This window comes from Oncorhynchus tshawytscha, linkage group LG02 (genome assembly GCF_018296145.1).
Source record: "Oncorhynchus tshawytscha isolate Ot180627B linkage group LG02, Otsh_v2.0, whole genome shotgun sequence".
Lineage (NCBI taxonomy): Eukaryota > Metazoa > Chordata > Actinopteri > Salmoniformes > Salmonidae > Oncorhynchus > Oncorhynchus tshawytscha.
In genome coordinates this window covers 65,900,463-65,920,268 of record NC_056430.1, presented here as the reverse complement: position 1 = coordinate 65,920,268, position 19,806 = coordinate 65,900,463, and the positions used below count along the sequence as shown (strand labels likewise).

The following is a 19,806-nucleotide window of genomic DNA, read 5'->3' as shown; positions in this document are numbered from 1 at the left end:
CCTTTTGGGTTTGTCATGGCATATTTCTGCTTTACCAAATGAGGAGAGTTACAAACTATACACCAGTCAGAGTTACACTTAAACTACATATTTTTTTATTAAGAGCTTTGCAATAGCCTTTTATGACTTTCAATGATGCGCTATCTCTAATGAACCATTGAAAAGTGAATACAGAAAAGTACAAAGATCTTTTATAGACAAGATACACCCCTCTCAACTTACATGACGAACCATAGATCTTAGGAACAGTTCACAAAGGTTAAGATTTGTATGAAAGATATCTATAAAACATAGCAGACACTTACTGCTGTGTCAACAGTTCTCATTGTAAAGACCAGTGTCTGGCCCCCTCCTACTCCAAACTGGAACCCATCTCACCCTGGTACGGTATAGCACAAAAACATTACCTTTACTATCTGGAATGCTCTTTAGGCTTTATTACCCAAAGACATTGCAAATATTCTCTGTCAGTGCTATCTCATAGAGGCCCATCCTCAGTGGAACACACACACACAATAGTGAACGGAATACTCTATTCTGTCGAATAAAACGACCATTCTAATGCAATACAAAGATTATAAAATAATCTTACAAGCACTATAACATAATCTTGCAATTTTCCACGACAGGTTCCATGTAGAGCCCTTTGTACAGAAGGTTCTACATGAAATCCAAAAACTAAAACAGAATAAAAAAACAGTTCTCCTATGGTGAAGAACCTTTTTGGAACCCTTTTTTCTAGGAGTGTAGAAACAACATATATATATTTGAGAAATATTATTTAATGTTATACATTAGAAAGGAAAGGATGTTTACTATAATGCTATACATCAGAAACAATACCAGGTTTGAGGTTTATTGTTAAGAAACATTTAGTGATAAATGACACAGTTCCAACAGGCCTTTTAAACTTCAGGCCTGACTCAACACAAATATATACTCTAGGCATTTTACATACTGTATTCAGTTTGTAATCCCATACATAAGTGATTTATACAGTATTGCTACTTTGTCTCCTTATTCTCTACATTCCCACCTTGCTTCCTTATTCTCTTCCTTATTCCCCAGATGCTGCTCCCTCTGTGGCCGGAGCACCCGGTGCACCAATCAGCATCAAGGCGTTCGACATCAACTCGGACTACGTCCTGGTTGCCTGGAAGCCCCCCAACACCACCAACGAGGCTGCCATCACCGGATACTTTGTGGACAAGTCAGTTTTAGTAATGTAGGACCTTACATTAGACTCTCCAATCCAGAATCTCCAACAACAGTCAATAAAAGCAGATTTGATTGCAGTTGTTAGAAGATGTAGAAGACATAAAGGATGGCCATTGAGAGTGTAAGACAGTGGAGTGATTGTGAGAAACTTCACGGTCACATGATGTTTCAGATCTAATCTGGTTGAGCAATTGATTTTGTGAAGCTACTGGATCTTACAGAGCCAAACAAGGACTTGTGACAAAGGCATGCAAATTAGATTTGTAGATAAATGACTGATGAAATTACAAACATCTGCAGTATCATTGTTGATGTCCATTCAGACCAGCACTTTCACACGTCAATACATTCTATGGTTTATGATGTAATTCCTTCTCCTCCTGTACAGACGTGAGTCTGGTAGTGCTACCTGGTCCCAGTGTAACGACTCCCCAGTGCGGATCTGTAAGTACCCCGTGCATGGCCTGAAAGTGGGTCACGCCTACCACTTCCGGGTCAGGGCTGTCAACAGTGCCGGGATCAGCAGACCATCCCGCGAGTCTGACAAGGTGACTGCCCTGGACCCAGCTGAGCGAGAGAGACTGCAAGGTACATAACCACACACAGACTCATGATGTCTACTTGACTGCATACTCAAATGACATTTTTGTATTTATATTTCTGGGTGAAATATCAGCCAGCAGATTGTGTCATGCATGACTTTTCTGTTTTTTCCTCTTTTGGAACAGTGATTAAACTGGATGGGAAACATGAAGTAGTGATTAAAGATGATGACCTGGAAGGTAGAGTATGCCAACAATAGTAGCGGTCCAAAATATTGTGTTGAGTCTATTCTATTCCTCTCATCTATTAAACAAAAACACTGGATAACAAATTAACCTTCCACACAGCATTAAAATCAACATATAGACAACATTTCCATAACTGACCGATATCCATCAAAGCAAATACCTGTTAAATATATTGTATCGGCAAAAGCCCTTACAATATACAATACTATACACATGAATATATGTACACATAAATACTTGTGTTCTCAGTATCTTAAAGGAGAAGATGAAGGATTCCTCCCCTTATTGTCTCTACATTGTTAATCAATAAACCCTCGCGCTTCCTGCTCACCTCCTGCTTTTAGATTGGACTTTGGTATTGCCATAGTAACAACTCTAATGATAGTAGTCATATTAATATCAAAACTTCATAATAAGAATTAATAAAAAGTTTTCTAAGAAACTTCATTGACAACACTGGACTAACGGTAACACGAACACCATAATAAATAGGAAACTAACAAGACAGCTCTTTAAACTTATATTTAACATGGGTAGATTACATTTACAGTTTAAGTTGGAAGTTTACATACACCATAGCCAAATACATTTTAACTAAGTTTTTCACAATTCCTGACATTTAATCAGAGTAAAAATTCCCTGTCTTTGGTCAGTTAGGATCACCACTTTATTTTAAGAATGTGAAATGTCAGAATAATAGTAGAGAGAATGATTTATTTCAGCTTTTATTTCTTTCATCACATTCCCAGTGGGTCAGAGGTTTGCATACACTCAATTAGTATTTGGTAGCATTGCCTTTAAATTGTTTAATTTGGGTCAAACGTTTCGGTTAGCCTTCCAAAAACTTCCCACAATAAGTTGGGTGAATTTCTGCCCATTCCTCCTGACAGAGATTGTGTAACTGAATCAGGTTTGTAGGCCTCCTTGCTCACACACACTTTTTCAGTTCTGCCCACAAATGTTTTATAGGATTGAGGTCAGGGCTTTGTGATGGCCACTCCAATACCTTGACATTGTTGTCCTTTAGCCATTTTGACACAACTTTAGTAGAATGCTTGGGGTCATTGTCCATTTGGAAGACCCATTTGCGACCAAGCTTTAACTTCCTGACTGATGTCTTGAGATGTTGCTTCAATATATCCACATTCTTTCCCTCCCTCATGACGCCATCTATTTTGTGAAGTGCACCAGTCCCTCCTGCAGCAAAGCACCCCCCACAAGATGATGCTGCCACCCCCATGCTTAACGATTGAGATGTTGTTCTTTGGCTTGCAAGCCTCCCCCTTTTTCCTCTAAAAATAACGATGGTCATTATGTCCAAACACTTCTATTTTTGTTTTATCAGACCAGAGGACATTTCTCCATAAAGTACGATCTTTGTCCCCATGTGCAGTTGCAAACCGTAGTCTGGCTTTTTTATGGCTGTTTTGGAGCAGTGGCTTCTTCCTTGCTGAGCGGCCTTTCAGGCTATGTCGATATAGATACTTTTGTACCTGTTTCCTCCAGCATCTCCACAAGGTCCTTTGCTGTTGTTCTGGGATTCTTGATTTGCACTTTTTGCACCAAAGTACGTTCATCTCTAGGAGACAGAATGCGTCTCCTTCTTGAGCGGTATGACGGCTGTGTGGTCCCATGGTGTTTATACTTGCGTACTATTGTCTGTACAGATGAACGTGGTACCTTCAGGCATTTGGAAATTGCTCCCAAAGATGAACCAGACTTGTGGAGGTCTACAATTTTTTTTCTGAGGTCTTTGCTGATTTCTTTTGATTTTCCCATGATGTCAAGCAAAGAGGCAGTGAGTTGGAAGGTATGCCTTGAAATACATCCACAGGTACACCTCCAATTGACTCAAATGATGACAATGCGCCTATCAGAAGTTTCTATAGCCATGACATAATTTTCTGGAATTTTCCACGCTGTTTAAAGTCACAGTCAACTTAGTGTATGTAAACTTCTGACCCACTGGAATTGTGATACAGTGAATTATAAGTGAAATAATCTTTCTGTAAACAATTGTTGGAAAAATGACTTGTGTAATGCACAAAGTAGATGTCCTAACCGACTTGCCAAAACTATAGTTTGTTAACAGGAAATTTGTGGAGGGTTTTAATGACTCCAATCTAAGTGTATGTAAACTTCCGACTTCAACTGTATTTTCGTTATAACTTATATCCTTCATTTTTCATATCCAAATGTCATCCTTTGCGTTGTATAACTTTTAACCTATTATCTAACTCTTGACGCTAACATTGTAACTAAAGCGATCTAAACTAATCCCTATTGTAATTCCATAATTATAAATACTAAATGAACCCCAAATGTACTTTAAAGTTGATATAATTATTATTGATCAAATAATAAGTGTTATGAAGTATTGTTCAATGCCATCCAATCCCAACATAGGTTACGTTACATTGCCGGGGGAGCCTACAGATATGCATGCCTCAGAGATATTCAAATCATATATCGTGCTGAGCTGGAAACCCCCCAGCCCTCGTGGACGGGCACCACTGTGGTACATCATTGAGAAGGTGTGTGGCTGCTCCTTTCCCCTTCCCATCTATGTAGGTCTCTCAGTACAGGAACTGTAATAGATTAGACAGTCCATTTATCATTTCACAAATTTCAATCTGTCTAAAGTGCAGTAATATTTTAGCAAAATAACAGCTGGCAGGTATGTAGCTAAAGGCATTTTACTAATGGGATTAGTGATTCAATGACGTTGTAGAAGGCTTTACCTTTCATTTGCCCTCCCGTCCCAAATATCCACTAGTCCGTGTCAGGCACTGGGGCTTGGCAGAGGATCAACACAGCAGTGAAACTGCAGTCCCCTCGCTACCCCGTTTTCGATTTGGAAGCCGGGAAAAAGTACCAGTTCCGTGTGTATTCTGAGAACTTGTACGGCGCCAGCGAGGCCTCTAAGCCTACAGATCCCATCGAAAAGGTGGATGAGCATGGTAAGAGTGGGGTTTAGCACACACACAGGCACACACACACACAGACAGGTATACACATACACACACAAAATGTATGATACATACATTTACAAACAGCGACAGTCAAGGAGTCCTTCCAATTCTACTTTGATAAATGAGACTCTGTTTAACATATGTTTCAGGTAGCGAGCGGCCTGTTGGTATGTACAATATAAAGCCCAACGTCTCTTATTTTAAACGCACTGAGATTTATGTCATGTGACTATCACATTCCTGTAATGTCACAATCACAAACAGGGGTCTTTCACCCCTGTTCGTATTTTGGAGAAACTAACTACCAATGATGGGCATGATTAAGTCACATCAAATCCTACAGTATCCTCACCCTAACGTCACAATCCCAAAATAAGTTTCGTCCCCACAATATCCATGATTGTAGTAGGACACTCTTGTCTGACACAAACTCCCTACATGAGAGATGCATGACATCATCTATCATCACAACTGAAAAGAATACCTCTGTCATCCCCTGCCGAAGGTATGTTTTGTGGAATGTAGTTCACAGGTTTACAGATTGTGTATTGTGTTCATTGTTCTTTACATTTCTGTATCTCCTCATAACATTGTACCAAGAAATCGTGTCACATCGGGTATGTTATGCATTATGAGAAATGCATAATTTTTCCCATCTTGAATGAAGGTCTTTATAAATGATGACAATCATTTATTTGAAGATTAAATTGAAGATATGTGTGTATTTCTAACTCCTATGCTCATATACTCTGTTACTGTGTAGTAATGATACATCAATTCAATATCTCCAGTCCCCAACATGTATGTGTTTTGCCTGTGGAGGTGTTCCCTCGGCTCCTGGTCAGGTGGTTGCCACCAGGAACACCAAGTCCTCCGTGTTTGTGCAGTGGGACCCCCCCAAACACCCTAACCACCTCATGGGGTACTACATAGATGCCTCTTTGGTGGGATCAAAGACCTGGGCCCCATGCAACCACAAGCCCTACAAGCACACCAGGTAGCCATTTAAACATATACGTTTGTCTACTAGTTATCTATTCAAACTATTGCAGTGATTTAATATTAGATATGTTATTAAAGGAGACGGGACAGTGAATGTAGTGTGACAGGCCTCTGGCTTGAGAATAATCCAGAAATAAAATCTTTGCAAACGAGACACTGATTTGGAAAAATCCTGACACCTACAGTGCCTTTGGAAAGTATTCAGACACCTTGACTTTTTCCACATTTTGTTATATTACAGCATTATTCTAAAATGTATTAAATAAAAACACATCCTCAGCAATCTACACACAATACCCCATAATGACAATGCAAAAACAGGTTTTTAGAAATTTTAGCAAATGTATTAAAAATTAAAATACACATCTTATTTACATAAGTACTCAGACTCTTTGCTATGAGACTGGAAATTGAGATCAGGTGCATCCTGTTTCCATTGATCATCCTTGAGATGTTTCTGCAACTTGATTGGCATTCACCTGTGCTAAATTCAATTGGGGCAACTGTCTATAAAAGGTCCCACAGTTGACAGTGCATGTCACAGCAAAAACCAAGCCATGAGGTTGAAGTAATTGTCCGTAGAGCTCCGAGACAGGATTGTGTTGAGACACAGATCTGGGGAACGGTACCAAAAAATATCTGCAGCATTGAAGGTCCCCAAGAATACAGTGCCCCTCCATCATTCTTTAATGGAAGAAGTTTGGAACCACAAAGACTCTTCCTAAAGCTGTCCGCCCGGCCAAACTGAGCAATCGGGGGAGAAGGGCCTTGGTCAGGGAGGTGACCAAGAACCAGATGGTCACTCTGACAGACCTCTAGAGTTCCTCTGTGGATATGGGAGAACCTTCCAGAAGGACAACCATCTCTGCAGCACTCCACCAATCAGGCCATTATGGTAGAGTGGTGTCACAAGAATTTTCAATCCCAATGATGATAACAATCACTATAGCTTTGACCAATTCCCCCTAGGTTGTAAAGATAGGGTTAATAAGAATTAGGCAAAGACTCAGCTTCTGCAAAAGGTTTGTTCTAGTTTATTCATGAGAGCTCTAAAGTCAACCAAAATTTGAACAGACTTTATAACCCCCTCTATGCACACACACACACACACACGCACGCACGCACACACACACACACACACACACACACAGAGACAGTTTTATCACTTTTCTACCAGCCTTGGCAGTTTCTCGCCGTTCTTTTCCTCACCAGATAAGAGCGGCCTTTGAAGGGCCCTCCTGTTGTCAGCTTTTTCAGAGTTGTCACGTGTAGTCTATCAGCCTCTGTTTTCTCCACATATTTCTCCCTCTTAACTTGTACCACACATGTATTATTGGAATATAGTCTTATACGTTTCAGGGTGGAATTCTTTAGTCATTACCTTAAACATATAAATTCCCTTATCAAGTGGCCAAACAGAAGCCTCTCCTCAGTAAAAGGCACATGACAGCCCGCTTGGAGTTTGCCAAAAGGCACCTAAATACTCTCAGACCATTCTCTGGTCGGATGAAACCAAGATTGAACACTTTGGCCTGAATGCCAAGCATCACGTCTGGAGGAAACCTGGCACCATCCCTACGGTGAAGCATGGTGATGGCAGCATCATGCTGTGGGAATGTTTTTCTCCGGCAGGGACTGGGAGACTAGTCAGGATTGAGGGAAAGATGAACGGAGCAAAGTACAGAGATCCTTGATGAAAACCTGCTCCAGAGAGCTCAGGGCCTCCGACTGGGGCGAAGGTTCACCTTCCCACAGGACAACAACCCTAAGCACACAGCCAAGATAACGCAGGAGTGTCGCAGCCAGAGCCCGGACTTGAACCCGATCAAACATTTTTGGAGAGACCTGAAAATAACTGTGCAGCAACGCTCCCCATCCAACCTGACAGAGCTTTGGGGGATCTGCAGAGAAGAATGTGATAAACTCCCCAAATACAGGTGTGCCAAGCTTGTAGCGTCATACCCAAGAACACTCAAGACTGTAATCGCTGCCAAAGGTGCTTCAACAAGGTACTGAGTAAAGGGTCTGAATACCTGTTTTTGCTTTGTCATTATGGGGTATTGTGTGTAGATTGATAAGGGGGGAAAAAAGGTTTTCATCAATTTTAGAATAAGGTGTGGAAAAAGTCAAGGGGTCTGAATACTTTCCGAAGGCACTGGATATATTATCCAGGTCTTAAAGTCAGCAATACCACCTTCAATTCAAGACATATAGATGATCATGTTTAATTTCACTGTTTTAGGTTTGTGGTCCATGGACTGACCCCGGGAGAGACCTATGTGTTCCGTGTCCAGGCTGTCAATGTCTATGGCCTCAGTGATGAGTCCCAGGAGTCTACTCCTATTGCTGTGGAGCCCGCCCTCAGTACGTATCAATAGAATATTGCCATATAAGAAATGCAGGATTGCAATCAATTAATACAATTTTATTTATAAAACCCTTTTTACACCAACAGTTGTCACATAAAGTGCTTTACAGTAACCTTAACTAGACCACCAAAGAGCAAGCAGTATTGCCTTACTATCAATACTTGACTTTGACTATTTTCCTTTGTCCAATGCTAAATATGAATGATTTTATTGTTTCATCTAGAGAGGGGAGTGGAGTATGGTATGTATTCAGTTGTTCTGTTATCTAGGGGTGTTTTAATGCACAGTGTTGCTCCTGAACAGGTTCACCACCAGACTTATTCACTGTCCCTTCCCCCAACTTTTGCTGTATCTGTGCTCTGAACTTTGTCAGTATCACAGTATCATCATGTGTTTCCTTTCAAATCACCCACCATATTGTACACACAATTTAACCACTATATCACTGTATAACAAAAAAAACTAATGCAACTGTATGACAAATCCCAAATGAACAAATATCAATTTTACATGACGGAAAGGCATTCTGAATTTACCTGTGTGACTCTGTGCCACAGCAACGCCCAGTGCACCTCATGGCATCACCATGCTGAGCTGTGACGGAGCCTCCATGATCATTGCCTGGAACAGTCCCAAGCATGGCGGTGGCTCCAAGATCAACGCCTACTACGTCGACAAGCGTGATGCAGACAGCCTGGCCTGGAAGGAGGTCAACTCTGCCCCCACCAAGACCAGGACCTACAGGGTATGTCACGTGGTGTCAGAAGTGGCATCTGGTTAGGATAAATAGGTTTGGTTCTTCATACATAATGGTTTAATAACTGCAGTGTTGATAGTGTGAACAGTATGCACTCTTCCCTCTGCATCAAAATAATATATTAGATCTATAATACAACTTTGCCATTCAAAATCAATAGCAAATATGTAGCTACTTGTAGCAACACTGTTGAAAATATTGGATATATTTGTGTTCCTGTCTCATTATTGTCCCCTTCTCTTCAGGTTGATGGTCTGACGGAGGGAACCTTCTATGAGTTTAAGGTCCAGGCTGGGAACCTGGCAGGTGTGGGCGTGCCCTCTGCTCCCAGCACACCTCTGAAGTGTGAGGCCTGGACTTCTGCATTACCTGGTAAAGTAACCATCTTATTATGAGTGGTACTGTATAATGTCCCTGTTACTTATTTAATTTTAAATTAAGTTATTTAATTTGAATAATGTTCCAGCTATGGGCAGTGAGATTGTGCAAGTTTACTGTTTGACATTTAGGTCCAGCCTATGACTTGGCCTTCAGAGAGGTCAGAGGTGACTCCCTGGTCATCCTGTGGAAGGCCCCTGTCTATACCGGTGCCAGTGCCGTCACTGGATACATCGTGGAGATGGCCAAGAAGGGCCATCACTACCACCCCCTGAATGAAGAGGCTATTGGCCACTGTTACCTGCAGGTAAACAAGCAGCTACAGCATGTAGACCTGCAGACATGATGATTCATTCAGTTTGTATATTGAATCTTGTAATATGTGTGCGTAAAACTCAAAAATGTAGTTTGAATCATGTATTGATATAGAAAGGTTAATGAAACGTCATGTTGTTGTCAGAGTCGTGTGTATAGGTGGCAGGGAAGTCAGGCTCAGGAGAGTCAAATGGAGTGTAAAATGGAGTCTTTTAATGAATGTCCACGTAACATGCTCCATAACACTAATAAGAAATTAATATAAACAAACATGGGTACGAGGACCCGTCGCGCACCTATACAATAAACACAACACTGACAATAAACAATCTCTGACAAAGACATGAGGGGAAACAGAGGGTTAAATACACAACAGGTAATGAATGTGATTGAAAACAGGTGTGTGGGAAAACAAGACAAAACCAATGGAAAATGAAAAATGGATCAATGATGGCTAGAAGACCGGTGACGTCGACCGCCGATCACCGCCCGAACAAGGAGAGGCAACGACTTCGGCAGAAGTTGTGACAGTACCCCCCCTCCAGCAGTGCGTCGACACCGGCCACGGGGACCCCCTCGATGTCTAGAGGAGGCGGAGGAACATCACGCACTTCAGCCTCCTGGAGCGGGCGAGATGGCCCAGGGCAACTTCGCCCACTCCCCCGGCCGGTCCTGGCAATATGACCGCAGAAACCTACCCACATCCTGGTTAACTCTCTCCACCTGCCCATTACTCTCGGGGTGAAAACCTGAGGTAAGACTAACCGAGATCCCCAGACCTGGAAGGCGTTCCATGAACGCCTTCCAGTCCCTTGATGTGAACTGGGGACCCCGATCAGACACAATATCCTCAGGCACCCCATAGTGCCGGAAAACGTGTGTAAACAGGGCCTCTGCAGTTTGTAAGGCCGTAGGGAGACCGGGCAAAGGGAGGAGACGACAGGACTTCGAAAACTGATCCACAACGACCAGGATCGTGGTGTAACCCTGTGAAGGTGGAAGATCAGTCAAAAAAATCCACCGACAGGTGTGACCACGGCCGTTGAGGAACGGGTAAAGGTTGTAGCTTACCTATGGGCAGGTGTCTAGGAGCCTTGCACTGGGCGCACACCGAGCAGGAGGAAACATAAATCCTCACGTCCTTAGCTAAAGTGGGCCACCAGTACCGCCCATCAAGACAGCGCATCATCCAACCTAACCCAGGATGACCAGAGGAGGGTGACGTGTGAGCCCAAAAGATCAATCGGTCGCGGACAGCAGACGGAATGTACAGACGACCAGCTGGACACTCAGGGGGAGAGGGCTCTGCACGTGACGCCCGCTCAATGTCCACGTCCAGCTCCCACACTACTGGGCGCCACCTAACACGAAGCTGGGAGTATGGGAGTGGGATCCATGGACCGCTCCTCTGTGTCATACAGCCGAGACAATGCGTCTGCCTTGACGTTCTGGGAGCCTGGTCTGTAAGAAAGAGTAAACACAAAACGAGTGAAAAACATGGCCCACCTTGCCTGGTGAGGATTCAGTCTCTTCGCCTGCCGGATGTACTCCAGATTGCGGTGGTCAGTCCAGATGAGAAAAGGGTGTTTAGCCCCCTCAAGCCAATGCCTCCACGCCTTCAAGGCTTTTACGACAGCTAACAGTCCCCCACATCATAGTTTCGCTCCGCCGGGCTGAGCTTCTTCGAAAAGAAAGCACAGGGGAGAAGCTTCAGTGGCGTACCCGAACGCTGAGAGAGCACTGCTCCTATCCCAGCTTCAGATGCGTCCACCTCCACTATGACTGGCAAAGAGGGATCCGGATGAGCCAACACAGGCTCCGAGGTAAACAGAGTCTTCAGGTGTCCAAAAGCCCTGTTCGCCTCAGCCAACCACTGCAAGCGCACCGGGCCCCCTTTAGCAGTGAGGTAATGGGAGCAGCAACCTGACCAAAACCCCGGATAAACCTCCGGTAGTAATTGGCAAACCCTAAAAGACGCTGGACCTCCTTTACCGTGGTTGGATTCGGCCAATTACGCACGGCTGCAATGCGGCCGCTCTCCATTTCCACTCCTGAACTGGAAAACCGATGCCCTAGGAAGGAGATGGATTGTTGGCAAACAAGCATTTCTCGGCCTTGACATATAGATCATGCTTCAACAGGCGACCAAGCACCCTGCGCACCAGGGACACATGCTCGGCGTGTGTAGCGGAGTATATCAGAATATCATCGATATACACCACTACACCCTGCCCGTGCAGTTCCCTGAAGATCTCATCTACAAATGATTGGAAGACTGGATGGAGCATTCGTCAACCCATACGGCATGACAAGGTACTCATAATGACCTGAGGTGGTGCTAAATGCCGTCTTCCACTCATCACCCTTCCGAATACGCACCAGATTGTACGCACTCCTGAGATCCAATTTCGTGAAGAAACGTGCCCCGTGCATTGACTCAATAACCGTATTTATCAGAGGTAGCGGGTAACTATATTTCACCGTAATTTTATTTAGCCCTCGATAATCAATGCACGGGCGTAAACCGCCATCCTTTTTCACAAAAAAGAAACTCGAAGAGACGGGTGAAATGGATGGCTGAATGTACCCCTGACGCAGGGATTCAGAGACATATGTCTCCATAGCCTCCGTCTCCGCTTGCGACAGGGGATACACGTGACTCCTGGGATATGCAGCGTCTACCAGGAGATCTATCGCACATTCCCCCCGTCGATGGGGTGGTAATTGAGTCGCCTTCTTTTTACAGAAGGCGAGAGTCAAATCGGCATATTCGGGGGGAATGCGCACAGTGAAGGCCTGGTCTGGACTTTGCACCATAGTAGCACCAACGGAAACCCCTAAACACCTACCTGAGCACTCTCGCGACCACCCCCTGAGAGCCCTCTGTGGCCAAGAAACAGTGGGGTTATGACAAGCTGACCAGGGTAGGCCTAGCACCACAGAATATGTAGGAGAATCAATAAGGAAAAGACTAATCTCCTTGTGACCCTCCTGCGTTATCATTCACAAAGGTGCGGTGACCTCCCTGATAAACCCTGACCCTAATGGTCGACTATCTAAGGCATGAATAGGGAAAGGCATATCCACGGAAACAATAGGGATCCCTAAACTATGAGCTACATTTTTATTAATGAAATTCCCAGCCGCGCCTGAATCTACCAGCGCCTTATACTGGGAATGCAGGGGAAAATCCGGAAAAGTGACAGAGACAAACATTAGTGCAACAGAGGGCTCTGGGTGAGAATGGTGCCTACTCACCTGGGGTGATGCCAGAGTGTCCTGCCTGCCTTCTCTATTCCCAGAGGAACCAACCCGGCACCGACCAGCAGTGTGCTCTCTGCGACCATAGATGGTGCTCGAGTGGGAAACCCTCCGGTCTCCCTGCGCACCATCCCTCCCAATTCCATAGGTTCGGGAGAGAGGGTGCGGGAGGATGGAACAACCAGACCCGATCTAGACGTCCACGAGTAGCCAGTATGTTGTCCAGCCTGATGGACATGTCCACAAGCTGGTCGAAGGTGAGGGTGGTATCTCTACAGGCCAGCTCCCGACGGACGTCCTCGCGTAGACTAAAACGGTAATGGTCAATCAGGGCACTGTCGCTCCATCCAGCGCCGGCAGCCAAGGTCCTAAACTCCAAAGCAAACTCCTGTGCACTCCTCGTCTCCTGCCTCAGATGGTAGAGGTACTCACCCGCCACTTTGCCTTCGGGTGGGTGGTCGAATACTATCCGGAAATGGCGGGTGAACTCCTCAAAATGGTCCAACGGCGCATCCTCCTCTCTACACACCTTGCTCCAGGGATTCCCGGTGAGGCATGAGATGAGGGCGCAACTCTTCTCATGGTCCGATGGTACTGGGGAGACCTTGGCCAGACACAAGTTCAGTTTAAGGAGGAAACCCTGGCAGCCGGCAGTATCTCCGTTGTATCCCGTGGGTAGGGATAAATGGATCTTGTTCGGTTCAGGAGGGGAAAAAGCGTTCAAGGGAGATCCCGGTTGTGGTGGTGGAGACCTGGAGAAACTCCCTGTCTCTCCCAGCGGTCCATATTCTGCTCAAACAGTCAATCTCCTCCGCTTGTTCCCAGATGCATTCCTCCACCTCCATGAGCGTAGTGTCCTCTCCTGCTGACATATTTTTATGGTCAGAGATTCTGTCAGAGTCGTGCGTATAGGTGGCAGGGAAGTCAGGCGCAGGAGAGTCAAACGGAGTGTAAAATGGAGTCTTTTAATGAATGTCCACGTAACATGCTCCATAACACTAATAAGAAATGAATATAAACAAACATGGGTACGAGGACCCGTCGCGCACCTATACAATAAACACAACACTGACAATAAACAATCTCTGACAAAGACATGAGGGGAAACAGAGGGTTAAATACACAACAGGTAATGAATGTGATTGAAAACAGGTGTGTGGGAAGACAAGACAAAACCAATGGAAAATGAAAAATGGATCAATGATGGCTAGAAGACCGGTGACGTCGACCGCCGAGCACCGTCCAAACAAGGAGAGGCAACAACTTCGGCAGAAGTTGTGACAGTTGTGCTCATGTAACTCAAGTTAGGAGTCGGTTTACAATGAGCAATGAAATGTTTAGTGGATCTAATGATTTGTTGGCGCTGTGTAGGTGACTGGTCTGGAGGCAGGAGCAGAGTATACGTTCAAAGTGAAGGCTGTCAATGCTGAGGGAGTAGGAAAGGCCTCCCAGACATCTGAGCCAGTGGTGGCCAAGGCTCTGCCAGGTAATAACACTTATATGACAGCTATATGACAACTGTATGACATTTACTGTTTGACAAATTCAGCCTGATATAGCCTGTTGGATTTGTGTGAGTGATTTGTGCTTGAAAGGTTTTGGTGGAGGAACACATGACACACACACCTCCATTGGTTTTGAGCAGGGTTTTCATTAGCTTTTGGTTTGAACAGTTTTGCTGATGCATAATATGTAACATTTCCTCTCCACCACTCAGCAATAAAGGTTATTATTTTGTCTGTTTCTGTGTGTTAAGGCACCCAGGAGATCCAGTGTGGAGTGGATGAGGACACTGGTGATATTTTCCTGTCATTCGAGGCCTGTGAGATTTCTGAGACCTCCAACTTTGCTTGGTCTAAGAACTACAAAGAAATCAGTGACTGTCCAAGAGTCGCCATAGAAACTAAGGGCAAACAGTAAGTGGGTTTTTTATGTCTTTATTGACCACACAACCACACAAAATATTTTTGTCAACATAATTTGTTTCAACATTTATTTATTTTCCAGCTCTAAGCTGACTTTCGTCAACCCAGACGTAAGTGATTTGGGTGCCTTCTCTGTACATGTGACTGACACTGAAGGAGTTTCTGCTAGCCACACCCTGACAGAGGATGGTAGGTTTGGATACGCCCCTAGACTCAGATTTAAAAAATATAGATATGTTTCTTGTCAAAGTTTATACCGATATTCTTCATTCTTGAATTTATCTTGCAGCCCTGAACACCATGCTGGAACTCAGCTACAACATCAGACATCCAAGTGAGTGTTATGCTTCAATATGCATCTTTATCAGGGGTGAAGTGTCACATATGAATCTTCTCACAATTCCACAACAAATATCCCTTGAGAATTGATCATTTCTTTGTTCGTTTCTTCGTCCAGTTGTCCCACTGAAGCACCAACTGAACTATGAGGTTCTAGAGAAGGGCCACGTGCGTTTCTGGCTGCAGTGCCTCAAGATGTCACCCGCCGTCACCTATAGGTTCATTGTCAATGACAAGGAGGTCACCAGCAGTGATGTAGGTGCCAAACCCGACAACCTCAAACATTTCTTTTTAATCAAGGAAAAGAAAGCTGTACTGTATGGCACAGTTAACAAAGCAACAGATTTTTTATTTATTTTTAAAATACATGTAAACATGATGCCTTTCTCTGTACTCTGAATTTCACTGATGAATTGAATTGAATAATATTTTATTCATCCCACAAGGGGCAATTATGCAGTGTGAATATAAATAACATGAGACATAATCACATGAAACATATAAACAGTGAAACATAAAGGTAATAGTTATTAAGAAACATTCCTGATGTAATGATGGTATGTGTTTTGTATGTGCCACAGAGCCACAAGATCAGCCATGACGTGAACACCGGGGTGATCCAGATGACTGTGGATCACTTTTCCAAGGCCAGCGAGGCCACCTACACCGTCCAGATCCACGACGGCAGAGCCAAGAACCAGAGCTCTCTGGTCCTGGTGGGAGATGGTGAGAGGGGATGTAATATACAGTACGTCAGACCTGGGTTCAAATACTATTTGAAATTATTTCAAATACTTTATCTGGGCTTGATTCAGTTTCCTGGCACAATAGAACCAATAGATTAGTCAATAAAAACACAAACTCAGCCCATCTGGCAATCCAGGTATACTAAAGCAAACACTAAAATGATTTGATAGATTTCAAATAGTGTTTGAATCAAAGTCTGATATACACATATGATAATAGTAAGCATTTTCTTCTTTGCTATAAGGCTATGGTGCTAGAGTGTAAGAGGTTGGGTATTAGGTTAAGTACTGACATTGTTGTGTTCTATTCTCAGTGTTCAAGGCTGCCTTGAAGGAGGCTGAGTTCCAGAGGTCAGAGCACATCAGGAAACAAGGTATTCTATTCTAGTACACAGATGATTGATGGCACATATTTGATCAATAGTATGAAAGTTTGTGTAATTTTTCAACAAGAAAGTGAAGACTTTGTTGTCTTGATATCATACATTAGTAATCAGCTGGTCTGTTAGTTTGATTTTCAACATTTCAGATTACGCTGTAGATTAGGTTTGTACCGGTCCCATGTGGTTCAGTTGGTAGAGCATGGTGCTTGCAATGCCACGGTTGTTGGTTCGATTCCCATGGGGGACCAGTATGAAAAATGTATGTACTCAATACTGTAAGTGCCCCTGGAAAAGAGCATCTGCTAAATTATGTAAATGTAAAAATTTACAGTATATTGTGATAATAGTTGAAAAAAATGTAATATTTCTTATCATGTTTAGGTCCCCACTTTGCTGAGTACCTTTCCTACCATGTGGATGACGATTGTACTGTTCTGCTCGTCTGCAAGGTAACAAACACGTTTTCTAGGACTTGTTATTGTGGTTACAGATATCTATTTACTTCAGGTTGAAACTGTGTACAAATTTGTAATCATTGGGGCTTTGCTGTTTACCCATTAAATTGTTGGGAGCATATATAGTTTGTGGGACTTCATTTTTCTACAGTTTACTCTCTGTTAGTCAGCACCTCTACAGACATGTTTTGGGTGTGCTTCAGCTCATGCTTTTTACTAGGTTTTGCAGTGATTTAAAAGTGGCAGGACAGATTGTATTCTGTTTGTGTTCGTGTCTCAGGTTGCCAATGTGAAGAAAGAGACTGTGTTCCACTGGTTCAAGGATGAGGAGGAGATTGTTCTGGAGACCCCTCCTAACGTGATGTCTGGATCTGTTGCTCTCCCCATCTCCTTGGTAACTACTGCTGTGAACCTTGAAAGCAATGACTGCACAGGGAATACAACTGCTCAAGGGAACTCTTTTTTTTTGCAGACATTTTCTTATATAAATATTGACCCTATTTTTCAATTTCCCACAGTATCGTTTTTTGTTCCAAGATCACAATACTATCTAAAATATTGCAAGATTTTTCTGAATTGATCATATAATCTCAGTAAATAGTACCTTTTTTCTTCAGTTCTCCAGAAAAGACCAGGGCCATTACAAAGCTAAACTCAGTGATGACAGAGGGAAAGACACTTCTGTCTTTGACATTTCTGGCCAAGGTAAACTCCTGCTCCAGGATCTCCATGATCTATAATCTGATTATTTATACAATATCATTTCCTTTATCAGGACATATTGAAAATGAATGCCTCTTTCTACAAATACTCTGTTTTTGATTTGCAGTGTTTGACGATATTATCAACGCCATTGCCCACATTGCTGGTATGTACTTTGTATCAAAACACCTGCTAGGAAAAATATTGATGTTCTCCTTTGCATTGTTGTGGTTGTGAAGGTACTTAGTATTGTTGTGAAGGCACTTAGTGTTGGTGTGCTTGTGAAGGTACTTAGTGTTGGTGTGCTTGTGAAGGCACTTAGTGTTGGTGTGCTTGTGAAGGTACTTAGTGTTGGTGTGCTTGTGAAGGCACTTAGTGTTGGTGTGCTTGTGAAGATTCTTAGTGTTGGTGTGCTTGTGAAGGCACTTAGTGTTGGTGTGCTTGTGAAGGCACTTAGTGTTGGTGTGCTTGTGAAGGCACTTAGTGTTGGTGTGCTTGTGAAGGTACTTAGTGTTGGTGTGCTTGTGAAGGTACTTAGTGTTGGTGTGCTTGTGAAGGCACTTAGTGTTGGTGTGCTTGTGAAGGTACTTAGTGTTGGTGTGCTTGTGAAGGCACTTAGTGTTGGTGTGCTTGTGAAGATTCTTAGTGTTGGTGTGCTTGTGAAGATACTTAGTGTTGGTGTGCTTGTGAAGGCACTTAGTGTTGGTGTGCTTGTGAAGGCACTTAGTGTTGGTGTGCTTGTGAAGATTCTTAGTGTTGGTGTGCTTGTGAAGGCACTTAGTGTTGGTGTGCTTGTGAAGGCACTTAGTGTTGGTGTGCTTGTGAAGGCACTTAGTGTTGGTGTGCTTGTGAAGGTACTTAGTGTTGGTGTGCGTGTGAAGGTACTTAGTGTTGGTGTGCTTGTGAAGGCACTTAGTGTTGGTGTGCTTGTGAAGGTACTTAGTGTTGGTGTGCTTGTGAAGGCACTTAGTGTTGGTGTGCTTGTGAAGATTCTTAGTGTTGGTGTGGTTGTGACGTCTCTGCCTCTCCTTTTCCTCTCAGGGTCCTCTGCCTCTGAGCTGGTGCTTCAGTGTACCCCAGAAGGCATCAGGCTCCAGTGCTACATGAAGTACTACACAGAGGAGATCAGGACTGCCTGGTTGCATAAGTACGCACATCTCATCATCTACATCACACTCAGCAAGGCCGGTTACACAGTATGCAGCCATTTTGGAGATGAGATTTGAAGGCATACTTTAACATATGTCAATCAATGGATGTTTCTAGATACTAGTTTTATTTATTTCAGTTTAGACTGTAGGGTAGATTTGTATGTTGGTCTTACCTCAACTTAAAGTATCCATCCTTTAAATATAACTGTGGAAAGACATTAACGCAGGAGTTTCATTTAGACGAATAAACCCGACCATATCCTTTTAGGGACAGCAAGATCTCGTCGTCTGAGAAGATGAGGATCGCCGGCACAGCTGAGATGGCCTGGATGCAGATCAGGGAGCCTTCAGAGAAGGAGAAGGGACACTACTCCATCCAGATTATGGATGCCACCAAGTCCCACACTCGCACATTCGACCTCTCCGGACAAGGTTAGCATTGTGAGAGAAAAAAATCCCAGCAGGCAAAACAATGTCACAATGTTGAAATTATGTAATTACAACCAGAAGCTTTGACCACTAGGATTGTTTAAAATTGCACTTAGCTTGTCTTTGTAGATTATGTCTTATCATGTCAATTTGTCTTTTTGTAGCATATACCGATGCCTATGAGGAGTACCTGAGACTCAAGTAAGATACTTATTGCTGTGCTTTTCTTCTTATGGTTTCTAGTTCAAAGTTGTTGTCATTTTTTTGCAAAATGCAACACATTTAACAATCAAAGTATTAAAAGTTCCACAGGGTTTATAAACCAAGAATTTGTCCTCATCGTATACACACAGCCAAATGTTTTGGTAATACACCAAGTCCTTGATTTATAACAATGTCATTATTTTGTTATCTTTCAGGGCTGCAGCCTTCGCTGAGAAGAGTGAGTAGACTATATTTACACAATACATATTATCCTAGTGATTACATGACAACAAGTACTAATTGACTGTTCTAATCCTCAGACCGTGGTAGAGTGGTTGGTGGTCTGCCAGATGTGGTCACCATTATGGAGCAGAAGGTGGGATATACTATGCACTCTGAACAAACTTTA

At 43.3% G+C, this 19,806-nt stretch overlaps 1 protein-coding gene across 1 annotated transcript in view; it reads left to right on the top strand.

The window, feature by feature from the left end:
• myom2a (myomesin 2a) overlaps positions 1-19,806 on the top strand; it is a 38,645-nt gene that overhangs the window by 17,643 nt on the left and 1,196 nt on the right. Inside the window, 28 exon segments of the mRNA XM_042303071.1 lie at positions 1,069-1,210; positions 1,607-1,806; positions 1,947-2,000; positions 4,416-4,543; positions 4,786-4,969; positions 5,131-5,148; positions 5,804-5,978; positions 8,226-8,347; positions 8,576-8,593; positions 8,910-9,097; positions 9,355-9,481; positions 9,619-9,794; positions 14,435-14,549; positions 14,820-14,979; positions 15,071-15,177; positions 15,278-15,322; positions 15,446-15,582; positions 15,909-16,053; positions 16,388-16,447; positions 16,838-16,905; positions 17,192-17,305; positions 17,529-17,616; positions 17,741-17,779; positions 18,655-18,760; positions 19,033-19,196; positions 19,358-19,394; positions 19,613-19,635; positions 19,718-19,773. Coding sequence (XP_042159005.1) covers positions 1,069-1,210; positions 1,607-1,806; positions 1,947-2,000; positions 4,416-4,543; positions 4,786-4,969; positions 5,131-5,148; positions 5,804-5,978; positions 8,226-8,347; positions 8,576-8,593; positions 8,910-9,097; positions 9,355-9,481; positions 9,619-9,794; positions 14,435-14,549; positions 14,820-14,979; positions 15,071-15,177; positions 15,278-15,322; positions 15,446-15,582; positions 15,909-16,053; positions 16,388-16,447; positions 16,838-16,905; positions 17,192-17,305; positions 17,529-17,616; positions 17,741-17,779; positions 18,655-18,760; positions 19,033-19,196; positions 19,358-19,394; positions 19,613-19,635; positions 19,718-19,773 — 2,996 coding nt within the window.